The sequence below is a fragment of the Neolamprologus multifasciatus genome, chromosome 4 (assembly GCF_963576455.1).
Source record: "Neolamprologus multifasciatus chromosome 4, fNeoMul1.2, whole genome shotgun sequence".
Classification (NCBI taxonomy): domain Eukaryota; kingdom Metazoa; phylum Chordata; class Actinopteri; order Cichliformes; family Cichlidae; genus Neolamprologus; species Neolamprologus multifasciatus.
The window spans coordinates 9,878,733-9,898,170 of NC_140442.1; the positions used below are offsets into that span (position 1 = coordinate 9,878,733).

The 19,438-nt window shown below is 38.8% G+C and overlaps 1 protein-coding gene and 1 non-coding gene across 10 annotated transcripts in view; one reads left to right on the plus strand and one right to left on the minus strand.

The window, feature by feature from the left end:
- axin1 (axin 1) overlaps nt 1–14,817 on the minus strand; it is a 32,969-nt gene extending 18,152 nt beyond the window's left edge. Inside the window, exons 1-3 of one of the 9 annotated variants that reach the window (XM_085156430.1) lie at nt 14,648–14,817; nt 10,994–11,179; nt 4,613–5,584 (exon numbers count right to left, since the gene is read on the minus strand). In XM_085156430.1, the coding sequence (XP_085012556.1) occupies nt 4,613–5,508 (896 nt within the window). In that variant the 5' untranslated portion in view covers nt 5,509–5,584; nt 10,994–11,179; nt 14,648–14,817. The other 8 variants (XM_085156426.1, XM_085156424.1, XM_085156425.1 and 5 more) reach the window with 8 other exon arrangements.
- A 4,104-nt stretch (nt 14,818–18,921) lies between these two features.
- Nucleotides 18,922–18,993, plus strand: trnat-cgu (transfer RNA threonine (anticodon CGU)). The gene has a single exon. It is a non-coding gene; the product is annotated as a tRNA-Thr (tRNA).
- Nucleotides 18,994–19,438: the final 445 nt, after the last annotated feature.

Consider the following 19,438-nt stretch of genomic DNA (forward strand, 5'->3'; position numbering starts at 1 on the left):
GTCCACAGCGGGAACACAGACATAACCATTCACGCTGTACGGACAATTTTAGGATCACCTTACGTGCATGCTTTTGGATAGTCGGGGGAAGCTGGAGTACTTTGGGAGAACACAGGAACTTGGAGAACATGTAAACTCCAGATGGTCTGACCGAGGATCTTATTGCTCTGAGGCAACAGTGCTGACTGCTGCACCACCATGCCATACTCTTCAAATTCAATACCAGAGTATTGGACAGTCAAATGTCAGACACATCCAGATGCAATTTTTCCTCACAGATTTAATGAAATTTAGGAAAACTTCTTTTAAAACCTTTTACATTTTTAGAAAACATTTCTATAAATGAATTATACATGCAAGACATCAATACTTTCTTTTCAAATTGCAATTTCCTGAAGTCCTTTTTTCCTTGTTAAGAGTACGGAGGGGCCAGAGTTCAAATCAAAATCACTGCACTCAACTTCATTAACATTTAGCTTATAAATATGTTATAATTATGAATAATTAGAATGCCAGGTTAGCAAAGGGCTAGTACAAGTATAAAAAATGCATTCTATCAAAACCTTTAAACTGGTAATTGTGGAGTATGTGGTAACATTTTTGATACAACGGAGAGAAGAAAAGGTGTTATCTGTTTACTGGTTTCTTAACCCACCACCTCTGTTCAGTGATGGTCATTCACTGGGTACATAGATGCTTTCTTTAAGGCCCCAGTATGCCCAGTCCAATTGTCGCATTTCTCACCACTGCAACATCGTCTCAAATTGCAGTATTCTCCTGAATGATAGGTGTCGCAACTCAGATAATACTGGCACATAAGTACTGATATACAAGGAAAATAAGCCAAAACCAGAAGCAAAGATTTGACTTTTTTCGCCACAAATTCTCAAGTTTTCAAAAAGTTGCAAAATCTTCCTCTGTATATCTGTAAGTCTCTGAGCTTCTGTGCTGGAATATCATTAAAGTGGCCGTAAAAAACCCGACATGATCGTACACTCGTGTCTTCAACCCAGCTTCGGCGCCCGGTTACCAAAATGGCGAGGTACACGACCTGACTGGCTGAAGCGCCACAAAGATGTTGGCATGCAACACATGAAACTACGTCAAAATCAGCGCACGACACCCGCAATAATGAGCGTAGGGCAATTAGTCGTATCAAACCATCTCCGTCTCCGAACACTGAACACTCGTCTCTTCGATACATTCAGGCATAGCTCTCGAAACATGTGCCAGGAAGAAAGCATGGGTGGCACTGGCAGTTCAAGATTTTAACTTGAAAAATACAATACAGTATCTCAGTATCTCTATCTAACTTACACAATATAAAAATTGTGACTAATATTATTATTCCATGTGCAACTCAACTCTACTTAAGCCTGGTGATTGTTGTGGGGTGGCTTTTAATATTACTCAGAGGCAACAACGACTTTCATTAAAATAACAAATATAGTGAAGTCGTGCCTTTGAAGTATAACTTTAACTTTAATGAGAACAAATCTGACTTGTTCACATTGCAAAAATCTCCCAAAACATTAATGCACATAAAGGCTATTCTCTTTCAAGTCATCTCATTTCTTAAAGCTGTTTTGAAAGACTATTTAATGTCTCTTGTTGCCTGTCTCTGAAGAGATCTGACAAAACTGCTGTAAAATTTCGTTTCACAAAAACCCAATGGGTGATGCTTTAAAAATGAAATGCTTTTTTGTAATTCTGGCCAAATGCTTGATTGCTGAAATAATGATGTGGAAATAAGCTCACAAGTGTGTTTCAATCACAACTTAAAACCTCTTTATCAGTTGCCGTGTAGATTTTCACCAGCACATGCCCAAAATGCCTGCGGCAGAAGCATTTTTTTTGTTCCTTTCTATATTTTGGATAAGATTTCAAACATTCATATCCTCCAACAGAGCCTTTTGCATTCTGCAATCTGCAGATATCAGCTAGTAAAAGCCTAGGTGCCCACAGTGAACGAATTTGGAAAGAAAGAGTAGTAGTCATGCTCACGCTATTTAACTGACCAAATGATTATCGGGATTTTTTCAGTCACAGATACATAGTACAGGGCTGTGTTCAATATTGCTGCAACAGAGAACTTTCTATCTGTAAGGTATTCTATGTTCGTCAGCTGATGTAAATTCCTGTCCCCACCATCATACCGCTGCTACTGCAGGAACAGAGGTCAAACATGGCAACATTTTTGTAGTCTGACAGTGATGCAAATTGAAAATTATACATAACAGCAAATTAGGCAATTGCGTTAAAGTCTTACAATGTAGCTATTTACGTTGTAGCAATAACCGAACAATGCTACAAGTGCTCCTTGTGAGATTTCAACAGTGACGCACACCAAACATGCTTCTGTTGGCCATTTCTACTGCCAGAGTCCTTAACCCTCTGCTGAAGCCGTAACCTTAGTTCACACTAAGTTTTAGAAGTTGACTTCCTATCCGCCCTTGTAACAAAGTTTTTGTTTCTAAGCTGCTTTTTTTTTTAATTGAACAGGATTATAATTTCCTTTGCCTTAGAATCATCTAGATCCTGGTCTAAATACTCAGAACCTACCAAAGCCAATAGAATATTACTTCTTTCTGCCAGTCTCTCGGCTGCTGTACGTTGGAAAGGTTCCATGCATAAAATATCACTGAGATGTACCCACATATATCCAAGTACATTCTGTAATATAACAAACCCTAAACCAGTTTTCTTTCCCTTCATACAGCTCAGAGCTATTAATTATTATCACTATTATACATATTTAAAAATCAAGGAAAATATTACCAACAACCTAAGGCAAGCCTATATAAAAAAAAAAAAATAAGAAAGAAATCCAAGTATTGCATCAGTGAAGAGTTGTCTTGTTTGATTAATCAGACTTGGTCTTCTGGGGCATTTCCAGTTCACTCATACAGACATTAGGGCTGTGCGATATGACCAAAATCTCATATCCCGATATAAGAATTCTATCATCCCGATAACGATATAAATCACAAAAATGTAACATTTTCTGTAAATTCTGTGAATCTCAGGCAGCTCGTCTTGCGGGAATTGTTTCCAGCTGCGCGTCATGTAGCTGGAGTCGAGTGTTTTAACAGATGCATGAAACTATACTTTTTTAGAAAAAAGTTGTAAAGGCCGCCGTTTTCTTTGTGAGTATTTACACAGCGTGCTGCGGGGAAAAGCCTGTTCTAACGTTTGAGTCTAAGGTTTATTTTTTAGCACCTGGCGGCTCTTTTTTAATTCTCATCCGTAAATAATCTGCTCTTTCACGTGATTCGGTTTATTTTGAAAAGTCTCAACAGGATCTTGAGCTTTATTGTGAAAGGTTTATGTGGAACATAAACTAGCGGACACGCGATGCTGTTGTTACCGTCGTTGTTGCTAACCACAACGCATAAAAACAGGCGCTTGTCCATCATAGTGTGGTTATATAAAATATAAGAGAAAGAGAGAACTTTAAGAAATTAATATAGCCACTACAGTGACCATCAAAATGATGAAAAAATATTGCCGTAAACAGTTTATTTTGTGACACCACGAAACAAACGATAGCATAAAATGAAACGATAGACGTTTTTATGTCGTCATCCGATATATATGGTTATATCGAACAGCCCTAGCAGACATTACCAAATATAACAGCACATAGCTATAGGTAATTTAATAAACCACAAGGTTTGTTCAGCTGTTAACAATGCAATCAGAAATATCAGCACTGGAATAAATACTGTGAAAAACAAGAGCATGTGCAGAAGCATGACAGGCAAACACAAAACAGTAGACCTCGACTCAACACTTGACTGGCGCTAAAAAGCCGAGACTTTGTAGACCTGGACATGGATATGCAGCTGATGTGCTTCAGAATACAAAAAATGAACTTTGTCCCAATTCTACATAACACATTCCACTTTTTATTAGCATATTTTCTTTGACTTTAAGCTGCGCTATTGGCCACTTAATGTACTGAAAGCTTGCAGCAGATGTGTAAACTGAAAAAAAGATCATATAGGATTGTGCATTCCAACATGTCATATTGTTGTGAAGATTTTAATATTTTTGTGAATTAAAATTCAAAAAGGATCCTTACTGTAAGGATCTATTAACATCCCTGGCTAACAGTAAAAAAACGTTTGGGAGCTCTAGACTAAACAGTCAAACATGATTTTTGCAATATTTTATTATAGAGCCCTCATATACAGAGGAAAGGGAAGGCAAAGATTACAAACTCCAGGGTCAATGATTTCAGGAGAACTCCTCCTTAAACAAAATCATTGTTTAACTCTTTCAATAGAAAGTCTGTTCCAGTGCCTAAACAAAACACATGATTATTAGAGCACCCTCACAAGCACCACAGAGATTTCTGCTGCAACCTCCAAACAGTCGGTAATGCAGCCTTATTATCTTCTGAGATTTGTTCACCACCATAAGTGCAAATACTTAAAACTCTCTTCACACACAGTCTTTGCCATCTCCTGAGCTACATTCACATTCACATCAGCCCAAGTGCTGGTGTGCAGTTTCAGGGCTTTTATTTTTTTCTAATTCAGCAGTTTTCAGAGAAATGCTGTGCAGCTAAAACTGAAGTGAAGCTTTTTCGATTGCTCGGAGGATTTACCTGTACTCGTGACTGTCCTGGAATCTTGTGCTGTTGGCAACTCGTTGCTGTGCCGTCTCCATCAGCAGCTTCTGAGTCAGACGGCTGCTTGGCGTGGGGTCGCACTCACGCAGCTCCTCTGCTCCTTGGTCGCATCTCCATTCCTCATACTCCTTTAAAGGTGGTAAATAGCTCGATAGCCCCTTTCCATTGCCAGAAACCGAGCTCTGGTCACTGTACAACTTTGGGCTTTCACCCCCTGTCCGTGTGTATTCCAAATATAGGTCAGATTTAAGGAATAATGGATAGGTATTTTCCTCCATCATAGTCTGTATTTCAGTCTGAGCCTGATCAAACATGGCAGGATCAATGTGAAGCTTCATCACACAGTCTCTGATGAAGGACTTTGTAGCTGGTTTGATCTGTCTAGAGACAATCCCATTGTTGTCCAGGATGTATTTTTTATATATCAGCTTTGCCAGTTTCACCTTCTTCTCCTCAGTAACCTCACGGGCTTCAAGTTTCCGAAAACCACTGCAGGCAAACCAGAAGTCCAACATATCTGCACATTCCTCTTGCTTGAGGAACGTCCTAAACAGCAGGATGCCATCCTGGTCATCCAGGAGAGAATGAAGAGATTCCGCCCACTTTAAGTAGGGTGGTGTTGGCGAAGCGCTGCCCTCCGGCTCGTAGCCCAGGTCCAAGTCAGATCGCCTGGGTGTAGCCACAGACGGCTCACATTTGAGGCTCTCATTCTTCGAGGAGAAGCCGAGGTTGCTGTGCTGGCGACCATCACTGCATATGAGCTCTCCTTCTTCACCGGGGACAGGAGGTCTGGGAGCATCCTCAGTGAAGCTGCCTCCTAGGTCTGCTAAGTAGCCCCGTTTGTCGCTTATGCTCATAGTCCCAGCATCCATATACCACGTCCCCGTAGAGCCCACACTGCACAACTATTCGATCCAGAGTTCTACTTATGCCACTGCAAAAGAACTCCTGCAAGGAGGGAAATTTATAATGAGTTGCAGCTTCAACACGTCATAGAAAGGCAGTCTTTTGCTACTCAGTGACAGGGCACTAACAATGTAACATTGCTCTGAGGTTTTTACAATACAATTTATTCCACACTGAGAAATTCACAATCAATAGAATACCAATGTGGTTTTTGGGCTTTTTTTTGTTTTTTTTTGCCGGATTTTTTTAAAGCAGGTAAATAAATATCACTTATTTCTGTTTAAGCTTTTGAAAACTACTCTAAAGCCCTAAAGCACATTGATCTCACATTTGAATCACGTCCAATAACACAGCCACAGTAATAATCAGTACAGCGGTACTTTATAATCATAAAAGCATAAAGTGAAAGAAAAGCATTCATGCGCTGGGATCAGATATTCGACATACAATCTGCAAACCTGAGCAGAAATCGAAATCTACAGCTATTAGGCCTTTAATATGCGCCAAAAGTCTAGAGGCGTATTTTTACTAGACAGCAGTATGAATAAAGTGTAGCAAATGCATATCATTAGTTCACACATCTATTCCAGTTTCATTCAAATTAGTATTGGAAGGGTGAAAATTCACTCGGGGTTTACAAAATTAAATTGATAATGAAGCAGCCCAAGTCTATTTCCCACTAGCTGACATAGCAGTACTGCAAATGACACATTCTACATCCTTATGCCATATTCTGGTTTTATATGATACCCCCTGGTGTTAGGGAAGGACCTGGGATGGTGTATCAAATGATTTTAGGGATCAAGGACACATCTTAGTCTTTGTGTAATAACCAAGTGTGCTGCTTTTTTGCTGAGGAACGACACCGTAGAGCCCGGATCTCCACCTCTACGCAGTACGGACTGCTTAGCTTATGGCTAAGCTTCCCAGATACTGTGTCAGGATTCAATTTAAGGTCTAATGCAGCCACAGCTGACCCTTTAAATTCACATATCCACAGCAGCAGCCACTACTTCTTGACAGCTGCGCGCAGATCCAAATCACGGGTAGAGAAGCTGAACGCAAATAGCCCTGACTTCAGCCTAAATCACTTCCCAATCGAAATCCCAGTGCAGCCTACTTGTTGACTAATAGGATTAAATATAAATGTTGCCAAATTATGATTTCAGAACAAATGACAGGTGGGTTTACTCTAGCAAGATCACCCTACCCTTTAGGGCACACCCACTCTCTTGTCTGGTTCAGTACTGATACAAATCTTTTCTTTCTGATTGAACAAAGGCTGTATGAAGACAAAACTGGCAGCAGCGGCTCTGCTCGCTGCAGAGCCCTGGAGTGTGAGCAGCACGTGCACTGTGCATCAGGCCAGATGTGCTGGAATGAAAATTAGCCCCCCTCCAAAAAAAAAAAAAAAACGAGCGTTTCAGGCCTATTAACGATGCTGGTAGGAATAAATCACCCGGGCAAACTGCTGCTACCTGTAAAGACGATGCATCCGCCTATTAGTATATAAATGAACGGTTCTGTGCTCTCAGGTGTGCGGCTCCGGCGGAGGTATATTTAGAAGGGATTCCATACAATTTCCGCCGGTCAGAGTCGAGTTAAAACAGGGGGGAAAATGGCCCTTTTTTCAGAAACCGTGTCAGTTGGGTTGTTCCTTTGAAGTGAGCCTCTCATCACATCCATGTCTTGGCCTCTCCAGAATGAGCAGAACGACAGCGAGTGGGGGAGGGGAGCCAGAAACAAACTCCACACACACATACACACACACACATAGAGGGAGAGAGCGAGCCAGGCCTATCAGCAGCCGACCGACAAGTGCACAACTTTGTCACACTAATAATATCTGTGGTGTACCCGCTAACAGCTGCTAAACTAAACACACAGCATAAGCACCCGTAAACATTTCCCCTACCGTCAGAGGACACAGAGGGAATCCCAGCAACCATTTCCGAACACATTTACAATCAGCAAAGCAAAGCGATGGTATATTTCCCCCCCGATTACCGCAATCCCAATCTCTGAGCAAGGGGGGAGCCATTAAAAAAAGTGACATATACTTAACCGGTGAGAATCTTTCTGCTTGCGAGTGCATCGGGCTATCGGACCGACACGAGTCCCAGCCGACAGTGTCATTGTTGCGAATTGCAAGAGTTTAAAAATAACAAAGAAAGCAGTCCGCTCTCCGCCTCTCCATGGCTGTCTCTCACTGTCTGTATGGAGCTGAGGCTACAGGAGATGATGCACAGCGCCTCGCCCGTTCACTTCACAAACTGCCGGTGTTAAGCTTCGGTACATGTGGTACACCGATTTTTCCTCTCCACCCGCCTCCTCCTCCCCTCTCTCTCTCTTTCAAGTGGTGAAATACATGAAAATTCATGCATAATGCACAGAAATACGACATAACAATACGTCAACAAAAAGTCAACCTAAAATAAAACCGCAGTGCAATACGACTGATTAACTGCTACATACATCAGCATCACTGTGCACATTAAGCTGAAAAGCCTTTTTTTTGTTGTTGTTCACATTAGATCTACAGCCAGTATGATAACCTGTGATGTCAGTGTTGCCCTGATTTTTAATCCCTGGTATATATAAAGATTCAAAAATGCTCAAATGTTTACCTTAGTGGATTTGAGGAGCCTTATTTTGTCAGAGTGTGTCTTGCCAGGCAGAAACCATGACACAGACTCAGAATGTATCCACAAAAGACACTAAATAACTTCTTCAGGGAATGAGTAGCACTTATCAGCAGGAGTAGACTACACTTCAGAGCAGGTTGGGCAACCACTTGTTTCGGAGTCACAGAGTCTGCAGGTTTCATTCCAACCACAGACTGCACCAGATGACTTTACTGATTACTCTACAAGAGCCGCTTTGATCAGTTAAAATCAGCAAGGGTTTACTCTTCCTGTTATGTGCTGCATTCAGGCGGCCTTTATCATAAACCTTTACCACCAGGAAGTTTCGCTAGAACATCTGATAAAGCAGACATCAAACGTACCGGTACATAACACATAATGATGAGGCCATCAGCTAAACTTTAACATACAGTGTGAAAACAATGAATCTGGCTGGCCTCATTATTCATGACACAAAAAAATATGGTACATTTTCTGTGTAAATGCAATTTTTGCAAGTATTTTTAAAGCAACTGGGATAAAGAGATCTTGTTCGAGTGTCTTTATGAAGAAAACTGAAATGCACGAATTAACAAATATAATAAGCAGTTTACAATAGCCAATGTGCAGCTGCCATTTGAATTCCTCAGCTGTCACACTGTTTTACTGAGCCTAAGATGTAAAGCTAGTGGGACACTATAATAACATATTGTTTTTGATTAGTAAGTAATTACATGAAATCATTTAAAAAAAAAAACTAGAGTAGGATAACAGGATACAGGTGTATACAACAAGAACACAAACATTTCACACTTTGTCTCAACGTATCACTCCAAACACCGGCTCAAACCTGGAAACCTTTCAAGTGTGAACTGTAGTTCTTACAATATTTATGCGGGCAACATAAAACATGAAAAAGGCCCAATGCACTGCAGCCTCCTCGAGGCAAAATTGATTTTGTGCAGAAGCAGTTTAAGCATTTTAAGTACCCTGACAGTTCTCTCTTTATAGCATCACTTACTCTGTGTTATTGTTGTTTCTTCCAAAAGCAAATCAGAATAATTTCAGCACTGTCAATTTTTTAACTGGTACTTTCTTTGAGTGAAACAAAAATAATTTGGTCCTCTAGTCACATATGTAGATCTGTAGTTTAAATCTTGATGTTTTTATGGATTCATTCTTAGCTTTTAACAATCAAACAGGTAATGTTGTGAAGAACAGCTTCTTACGAACTACAAGTGCTAATACAAATAATTATCCAAACCTTTATTGCCCCTCGGCTGGTTAACTGTAAATCCCTGCACATATTCGTGACATATCGATATCAGAATTTGTAATGGCCGATGAATATAAGATGGGAGATGTTGCATAGTCTGTCAGCCAGGGGGCACTGTGTAACTTCCCAGTTGGCAACACTTGTTTGGAATATCCCAATCATAACAACCAGTTTGTCCGAGCAGAGTCGGGCAGAGTGTAAACAGAGTGTACACAAGTAATCCATGACTTGCTGTGACAATAATCAAGCATTGTCATGTTATCTAAATAAGGACTCGTGAATAACTACTACCAAATGACAGGCAAATCTGTTTATGTTTGAAAGGAAAAAAATGGCTGATTATATTTGTAAATGACCATATATCAGTATTAACCTTAAAAATCTTGCATTGGCCAGGCTATAGTATTATAGTCTTATAGTATTATAAGACAACACATCACTTTTGTTTTTACTCACTGGCCAGCTGTGAAATAAGGAACTGATTTTAAACATTTTAATTGTTAAAGCCCTTCATGAATCAGCTGCACAAAATATTACAGGTTTTTTAATTCCATATTTTGCTCCTTAAGGTCATCCCAACAATTTCTCTTCGTCTTGTCTATAATCTAAAGGCAACCATTCTCTGCCACCAGACTCTGGAATCGTCCCACATAAGAACATATTTATGTGCTTATTTTAATTGACAAATTAATCATTTTATCCTAGGGTTTGCATACCATTTTTTTATTTATTGTATATTTTATTTGTTTTTTATTGTTATCACGTTGCCTTGTTATGGGTTCTTGCGTTTTGTACCTGTTTTTGGAGACTTGAGAGTATACTATGAAGCAAGATTAGCAATTAGCTCGCAAACAAGGTTAGCGAGCTATGATGAGTTTAAAGTCAGAGTTTTACATGAGCAACTAGCTAAGGCGTACATTACTAAAGCTATTTTAATATCCCCTTTAGTGGGGTACTTTGAATAGTAACATGTGATGTTACTTGTATCTAATCTAAAGTTTCCAAGCTCCAATTAAAAATCCAATTAAAAACAACCAGCAGCACCAAGAGTGCAATCAGCTTTAAAATAAATACATGAACTCCAGTCAAAATCTTTATTTTAACACTCTTGTTGCAGTATTACTCTCTTTGCTTATTTCCAGTAGTCTTGTACTTTTTGTCAGATTTTTTTTGAATCATCATGACCTGATAATGTCTACGATTGGAATCATTTTGTGAAAAAGAAAAGTCATATGGCGAGTGAAACGCCTCCTTTTATGTCAGGACACACAAAGCCTGAACCGGAAAACCAAGTTTAACAGAGAAAGTTGAAAGATACCCCTTATCACTGACTGAGAGTTTCAGGTTTAGTCAAGCCAGCTGGCACACAGGAAGTGTTGCTATGTCAAACTTCTTTTGTAGTATACTCCTTTGTAGTGTTAACTGGAAATTAAAAGGGTTCTCTTAAATTTTCTCCTCCAAGGGTCAACAGGTTCTGGGTCTACATGTTTATATTTGGTGAACACACAGATGGAGAAAAGGCAAATCTGCAAGCAAATCCACCTGCATTACCTTGAGTTTGATTGACTTCCTCACGCATCCTCCAGTAGTGCATCCTTTTATTGAAGATTCCATTGTATTGTTACTCAACACACATTTCTTCTGTAAAGGTAAAGCCCTTCTCACCCCCGTGAAATGGAAAGTCCTGGCTGAAGCAGAATGTCGCCAGAACGGTTTGCCATTGCCATCCATTTGCTTCTGAAAAGAAAGAAATATTGGTTAAGACTAGTTCCTACATAACTGAAAAAATGTAGGAGTTCTACATTATGGAACAGTTACATTTTCATTTGAAGATGTTTCTGCTGCAATATATCTGAAACCAAAACCATTACTGATCTATATTCGAAATATTCTTGAAAAAACAAAGCTAAAGCTCCTAACACTAGGGTAGGGTGGCCTCATGCCCAACACAATGACCCAGTCCAGTACACCGATAGTTTAAAATTGTAAAAAACTATAAAATTGTAGGGTCTTTACTTTAGATTATAAAGTGCCTTGAGGCGTTGTGATTTGGTGCCCTATAAATAAAACTGAATTGAATTAAAAAGCTCAACTTTTTACAGTTTAATGATTGGAGAGAAGAGTCATTCAATCCCTCCGGAGATAATTTGAGATGTTTTCTTAGTCAACACCCAAGTAGGATCTGTTGCACTACAAAAACCACTGACACAAGTTGACACTGAGGAAAGTACAGGAGTATGTCAAAGAATCAAGAAGCAGGCAAACCATGCACAAAATAGCATCCTCTCTAACCCGGCCTTAGCCCTGCTGCCACCTTTAGTTCAAAGATGAATAACAATCTCACTGTAAATAAATCTCTACGTTTGTACAAACTCCTCTTGTACAATCAGGAGTTGTGCAACCAAAACTGGCACACAGATACCTCTTGAGCATCTAAAGGTTCTTATTTATATCACATGTAATGATGTCGTCACATTGTCTTGCAACTTTGCAACAGGCTAAGATGATATGATGACAGCATTACATCTGATATAGATAAGAACCTTCAGATGTGCCAGTTTTGGTTGCACAACTCCTGATTGTACAGGAGGTGCCTGTGAGTAATCAGAGAGAGATTTCTCATATTACAGTTAAAGTAAATTAACAGATTTGATGGTTCCCAGAAGTCAGTTATCTGCTTTTAACTTCAGCAATTAACAAGAAATAAAATGTGCCTTTTTGCATAGAATTGTCCCTAAAAATAAGTGTGCTTTATCATAAAAGACAAATTCACACTTTGTCCTCTTTTGGCATGCTGTCCAAAACATAACACCACAAACTGTAAATAACTGCAACAGTGAAAAGGTTCAAGAAGTCCTGTAACCAGAAGGCTTTTCAAACTGGACCTCTTTGATAGTTTGAAACAGCTGGGTGTGAAATTTGTACGAAAAAAATGCTCTTCCCTTTCTTTTTAACTACAAATAAATAGCCCTCAAGCAACTGGCCCAGCCAAGCTGCTTAGTGCACAGAGGAACAATAGAAGAGGCTTCTCTGTGCCTAACTCTGAGGTGTGAACAAGTTTTCACTAAAATCAGCAAAACTTTTGTAAAACAAGCACTTTGTGTCAGAATTGTTATGGAAACACACTTGTATAAAACCTTTAAGGAGAAGATTTTACATTTTATTCTTAATTCCTTTATGCATGTACCCATCCTTCATACTAAATTCTAAAAATGCATATTCACTATTCTGTACTTTGCAGGGGGGATTTTTTTTTCACAACTCTACAAAGCTACCTTTTAAAAATTGTTCTCATATTTTAAAATATTCTCAAATTACTGCTGCAGTTAAGCATTACCAGAGGACAACTTAATGTCTCCCAGTTCAGCTCTTTATGCATTCTTTTGTTCCACCTGTCAGTGTGGATTTAGGCTCTTTTGTAGGCTTTGGCTGAAACAGGCTTATCTCTGCTGAAGACTCTCTGATGAACAAAGCCACATTAAGATATTTAAATGGAAGCTCCCATTTTCAGTGCACACAATAAAGATTTTTCAAGCTGGCTGTCTTCAAAGAGTTTGCCAAAAGTTAAGAAGTATAAAAGAAACAACGAAGAGGACAATGCATCTTTCAAAGCTCTCAAAACTATAATGTAAAGCAATCGCGGGGCTTATGGACTAAAAACATTCAAAACCGTTGATATGACGAACGAATATTAAAGCTTTTCTGTATTTGTTTTAAGTTCTGGAAATGATCCAAAGAGTAATATCAAAAGACTGTCAGAAAATGTATTCTGATGTCCTGCTGATATCCTTTGTCCAGGCTGAATAGATCATGACTAACAAGTCTTGGAATGGATTAGCCACAGAGGATTGAGCAATTTGCAGACTTGAGTTTATTTTGCAGGATATTATAGCTTGCAGAGCACCATATTCCCAGAAAAGGGGAAAAAAATCTTATTAAAAGGCCTACATTTCCCATGGTGATATAATACCAAAGACATACATGCAGAACCATGTACCAAATGGCGAAAATACATTGCCAGACATCTGCCGGCTGGAAGAAATCCAAATTAATTTAAGTGTTCAATCTATCGTGTTCTTCACTCGTCTGGTCATCCGATACACACTCACTGGTCAAATCAGATGATGTGCTTTGCTTTTGATGAGAGGGCTGACACAACAAAACAGTACGGCACAGACATGAAAGACGGTAACAGACGTAAGGGAACGATACACAAGACAAAGGAACGTAACACCAATTTTCATCCTCACAGATTCCAAAGCAAACATTAGACCTGCTGGTTTACCTTACTGTGTGCTTCTTGGTTTTGTTGTGCTGAATCGCAGACTACTCCCACCGCTTTTCTAGGCATCGAGTATAGTCCTTCATAGTCTGCAGTAAAGACAGCCGCCATCTTTAATCACAACAGAGTCCATCTGTCGATGGTTCTTCCCTTTCTACCCTCTCTTTCTCTGTTCCAGTCTCTCTGTTCCAGCCCTCTGTTTGTTGTGGGGGGGTTCTTATTTTCCATCCAACATCAAACCACCATATCGACAGGCTCATGGGCCGCCCAGTAGGGGAGCAGCTTGAACATGCTGCATTGGCTGTTGTCCTTTTCCAAGCTGCAGTTGAACTGACCGCATTTATTTTTCTCTGAATTATATGGATAGCTCGCGTAACATATTTCTGCTCTCAGGCCTTTGATTTCAACAAGCCTGGCCTCAAAGCTCCTCCATGATTGCTCCTGAATGCATCTTTTCTTTGGATGTTCTGATTGATGTGTTTTGGGGTTCTCTTTGATTTAGGCCACATCTGTGTAACTACAATTAAATTCGTGTATTTTTATTCAGGATTCAGATCGTTTAAGCCTCAAATCTGTTTTAATGTTTTGGGTCTCTTCCCCTTATTTTCAGCTATTCCGTCATATGAAATGTACAAAGACCATCGTTCCTTTAAAGCAAAGCTCAGCTGGAATTCTTTGATCTCACCAACTGAAGCTCAGTTTGACTTAAGAACCTTCGGACGCAATTATAAGTCTAAAGACTGTATCTGCCAGCTTTCGTCCAGCTAATGCATTTCATTTAAAGTGACATTTCTTTTTTGCTCCTTTTTGGCTTTCAAAGCTTGAATGCAAAGCCGTATATTGTTTACTGTCACTGTTGTTGCACCAAACTCTTTGAATGAACAATGAAAGGAGTTGAATTTCAAAATGGTAGATGCTCTCACCTTTCTCTCCTGCTGTTTGGCTCGTCGGATCTTATTTCTGTTGTCCGCCATGACTGGGCGCAGTCCCCTGTCTGCCACTCTACAATACTTTCTGCTCATAATGATTCTTACTAGTGTGTTGCAGACAGATGAGCATCTTTACTTTATATTACAGCTTTAGCCGTGCGACCCTATTGGAGGAAACAAGGACCAGATGATTGCATGCACAATGGTATTGTAGCTATGGTAACAGACCCAACAGGCATGAGGACGTGCACCTAATTGCTTGTACAAATTTTTAAAAAAGAGAGAGAGAGAGAGAGAGAGTAAGGAAAAGAGTGAGAGAGAGGGAGAAATATAAGTATTCAGTCAAATTGAATTGTTTCTTAGACGTCTTACAGGCTTTTCAGCCATGAGAGGATTTGTTATTTACACTTACACGTATGTGCTGTGCAAGACGGTGGAAACAGCCTTGTTAATAAGCAAATGAATGCAAAGAAAAGAGAAGAGATGTGGGTGAATGGAATATTTGGAGAGAGAAAGAGAGATGATATTGCTTTTGTCATGCAGCTTAATCAGTTGCTTACCTTTCAAGTGGATTTCACACTTGCATGTCTGTTTGCGACCAGGGTCAAATCCGGCGTACCCTTCGCACAATGACCAATTTTTCCTTCAAACTACACCAGCAGAGACCTGAAGCGTTGGCTGCCACTTCATCACATTTAATTTACACTATCTACACTTAAAACTTACATTTAGGATGCTCTGTTTAAAAAAAAAAAAACCCACATATTTGTGCAAATCTGTCAAAATTACTGTCACTTTGTTACTTTGTTCTTTTCCTCAACAAAATTCCAACTGCTTAGCTGTACTGTGTATTGCTTTAACAGAGGTTAGTGCTCTTTTTATGTGATTTTCTACAAAAAACGGAGGAAACAATTATCTTTATTGAGGTAATCTAACATACTTCTGCACTTCTAAAGTTTATTTTATGGTTCTGCATGTATGTTCATTTCCATAAGTATTTGCCTGCGCAGAGGGACTTACGCAACTTACGCAAACATGCTTGCATCCAGCTCTCCAAGAAACGAACAGTATGAAGGTCAGTCGATGAACGTGCGCTGACTGACTGAAAATTGGGCCAGAACAGAAATGGGAGGAATAGAAGAGTTCACCACAAACAGTGGAAACACAAAAAGCAAAAAGCACAGTTGGTGGCTACAGTGGATGCTTTTCCTTCTTTTTAACACTTCATTTCACATCAGCTTTTTGTATAACTTTGCTCTTCTCCATGGCCACTTGTTTGTGACCGTGACCCCCAGTGATGGGAAGCAGCTACAAAGTATCAACATGCAGCCAAAGATGGTTGCAATTACTGATAAGTCAAAGGAGCAATGTATTGACAGCATTTAGTAGAGGCCCTCGGGGATTAATGAAGGTCTGTTATCGTGATGGTGGTGCTAATGTGCATGCTCTGCATGTACATAGTTATTAAGGAAAACATCTCTAAGCGTTTTATGCATGGACAAGGAAAATAAGAGTCAACATCAGCTTTGACTGTGCATGCTTTTATCTAATTTTTAACTTCAGACTGTGGACAGTATTCTCGACAGCACTTTTCCACAGTTGACCACCTGATGTGCTACGATGTTCTTGACAGCACTTCTTTTGCATTTTTCATGGATGAAATGAAAACAGAAGATCCTTTCTTTAAAATAACTCGTGTTGACGTAGCCCTTTTTAAGGTACTATAAAAGATAGCTACAGAGATGTCACCCATTGGTTTGTGAAGTCCCATTTTGAAGCCTTGAGATCAGCCTTTCCAGGAAAACAGATGTGATAAGAACAAGTGTGTCTGAAACATCACTTGCTCATTGGCTCATTGGCCATAGCTTGTTAATAACAAGTCCTTAGCCAGAGAGTGGGGAGAAAATGCCACGGCATGACCAAAATTTCCAAAATAGATTTAGGTTTTTATTTAGTGTGACACAAAATAAGTTACTGAGTGCATAAACACAGCAGGGAAGTGTTTAACGGGCCAAACAGAAAAAAATATTTTCTGATAAACTTCTACAGGATCAGGAGTCTTTTTGCAATCATAGCTATCACCATCTAGAGGCACTTTTACATTGACTTCAAACTAATTCTATAAAACTAATTTTAAAGGCACCCAAGGCAATTGATTAGCTTTTCAACAAAAAAAAAAAAGGTTAAGGTTAAGGTTATTCATCAAATCAAAACAAGATTTGGTCGAATTTGTCAATTTGTTGGATTTCTTTTATTCCATACTTTCTGCTAAAGTACAAGTGCAAACTTTAAACATAGTGCATACATAGTTAGCACTTGTGATCTCTGCAATATGAAAGAATATACAGGGGATAATTTTTTTATGAAACGAACAACTTTTTATCAAAATCAGTCTAGCGTGACTGCCATAAAAATGCTTAAAGATGTGAAATAGAAAAACAACCAGAAGGTTAGTGCAGACTATTTATTTTTATATTTATTTATCGTCCACTTACTGTCAGTTACCAGAACTCAGACAAAGCAAATGTGCTTCAGTCTAGAGGAAAAAAAAATCTTGTCTATTTACCACAAAAAATAAATAAATAAATATTCTCATAGTTTCAGGGCATAAGAGTATTCGTTCACAGGCAGCATAGCAAAATAGGATTTCTCACAGCAACAGACCAATAAATAATTAAACAGACTGCTACAGTGATGCTACTTATTCTCTCAGGGAGTAAGATGCTTGGTGTTTCCTTCATAAAGAAGAATGCACACTGTAATCTTACACTGGAAAAATATTATATTTCTCAGGTTGTAATGTTGCAGGGGTTTATGATTTGAAAAAGCAGACCAGGGAAAAAATAATCTATGAGCTATAAAATAAACCACAGGCCCTTTGAGCAGTTTGAAATCCTTTTGATTTAATGCTGGATGCTTATCTGGTTTTATTGTAGAAACCTGCCCATAAGACAGTTACAGTCTGCTCAATAAAAGTTCATCTTGAGAGCATGCAATCCAAATCAAATCAAATAATTCCCTAGATGGGAACTGTAGTTCAACAGTCACCTTTGTTAAATACTTGAGAAACTTAAAAAATATATATTAATATATCAATAAATTTAACACACTTCTTTTTCAGTACTTTGCTATTTATTTTAGATGAAAGTTTGCTGCTTTGGTCTACTAAAGCACAGAAAGAAACTGGCACGTTTCGAGGCACTCTGAATTCAATTTACCTGTATGGTTTTATTCCACAGAAAGCCCATTTTCAGTCTGTAGTGCTGTATGTGCTATAAGCAGGTCAAGGTGAGTACTCTACATCTGCAGTTTCCACTGCTAACACACTCCCACTGGAAATGAGTCTTATTCATTTTTCAAACAGCCTCTAGCATATCTGATAAAATAAAATATAAAAAGCAGCTCGGCCAAGCATTCATCTTTGATGTTTTGCAAAGAAATACTGTGGAAAGCTGCAGTCTGATTTCATGCATATTGTATTCCTTGTATTCCTTAGCAACGAATTGCAAGCAGCTCACTGGTTTTTGTAGTTACTTCTCATTCATGTCCATCTCTGTCAATTCCATACTGACTAAAACAATAGGACTGCACAAAATTGGATTAGATTTAGATTTGTTCTGATCATACATTTTCTGTAGCACCACTGTTAGGCCAAGCTGGGAAATACAATGTTTTTGAGTTCCTGAACTTGCAGTCATTATTTAAATCAGTTACACTTTATACATTGTTTGATAACAGTTTGTTTTTTTTTTTATAAAAATAACTTTATCAAAAAGATAATTATTTATATATAAGAAGGGTAAACCTTCAGGTAACATCATCTTTACTTTTGCTTGACCCCATTGATTAAATTAGTTAAATTCTATATTGTGTACTGTGCAGAGTGTAGCAACATCACCATTTCTAGTAGCTTTCAACAGAAACAAAGAGTAACAAAGTAACAAAGAGTAACAACAACAGCAAACCTACCTTCTGTGTAGCTCTCTGTTGCTAACACTAGTCATAGGAGAGCAGAGACCTCTGCCTGCCAAAGATTACAACCCGATCTTGTTTTCACGGAGTAGAGAACAGCGTCCTCTTGTGGCCAAATGTCGACAATACATTTGTACCGATTGCATGTTTTATCTCAGCAGCATAATGGCGCCTGTCTCGTGGGGAAAAGACTTGAAGTAGCAGCTCTCCACAATAAGTCATGGAATATACACTCACAATGAAACTACAGCTGTTCTCTAACTATTAAATCATATCTTCATGACGAAGACAGCGCAGGCGCGGTGGCCAAGTGGTAAGGCGTCGGTCTCGTAAACCGAAGATCGCGGGTTCGAACCCCGTCCGTGCCTTTTGTAGTATTAATTACTTTTAAAAGTTAGCTTTTGTGAGAGTAATTGCATTTGGGACCTTTTCATTATTTTTCAATCAGTATATAGCTAGAAAATCAGCCACTGTAATCCAGGATGTTAAATTTGAATGTTGAATGTTGAATTAATGTCTTGTCATACATTGAAAATACTGTACAAATAATACTTGGCTTGAGCTTGATAACTAAAAAATTATGTTTTTTGTCATTTATAAACTAAAACAGCAGTTCAACATTATGAAATTTTAAATTCTGTACCCCAATAATTCTCAAGCAGGTCACATAGCACTGTGATCAGCTCTGAGACGGAATTAAATTAAATTTGTTACAAAATGTATTCAGAATCCACCCTCTTTCCTATATAGATAAAAGGTCCATAAATATTTGGACATGTTGTTTACATCACCACAGCAGATTTTAAATGAAAC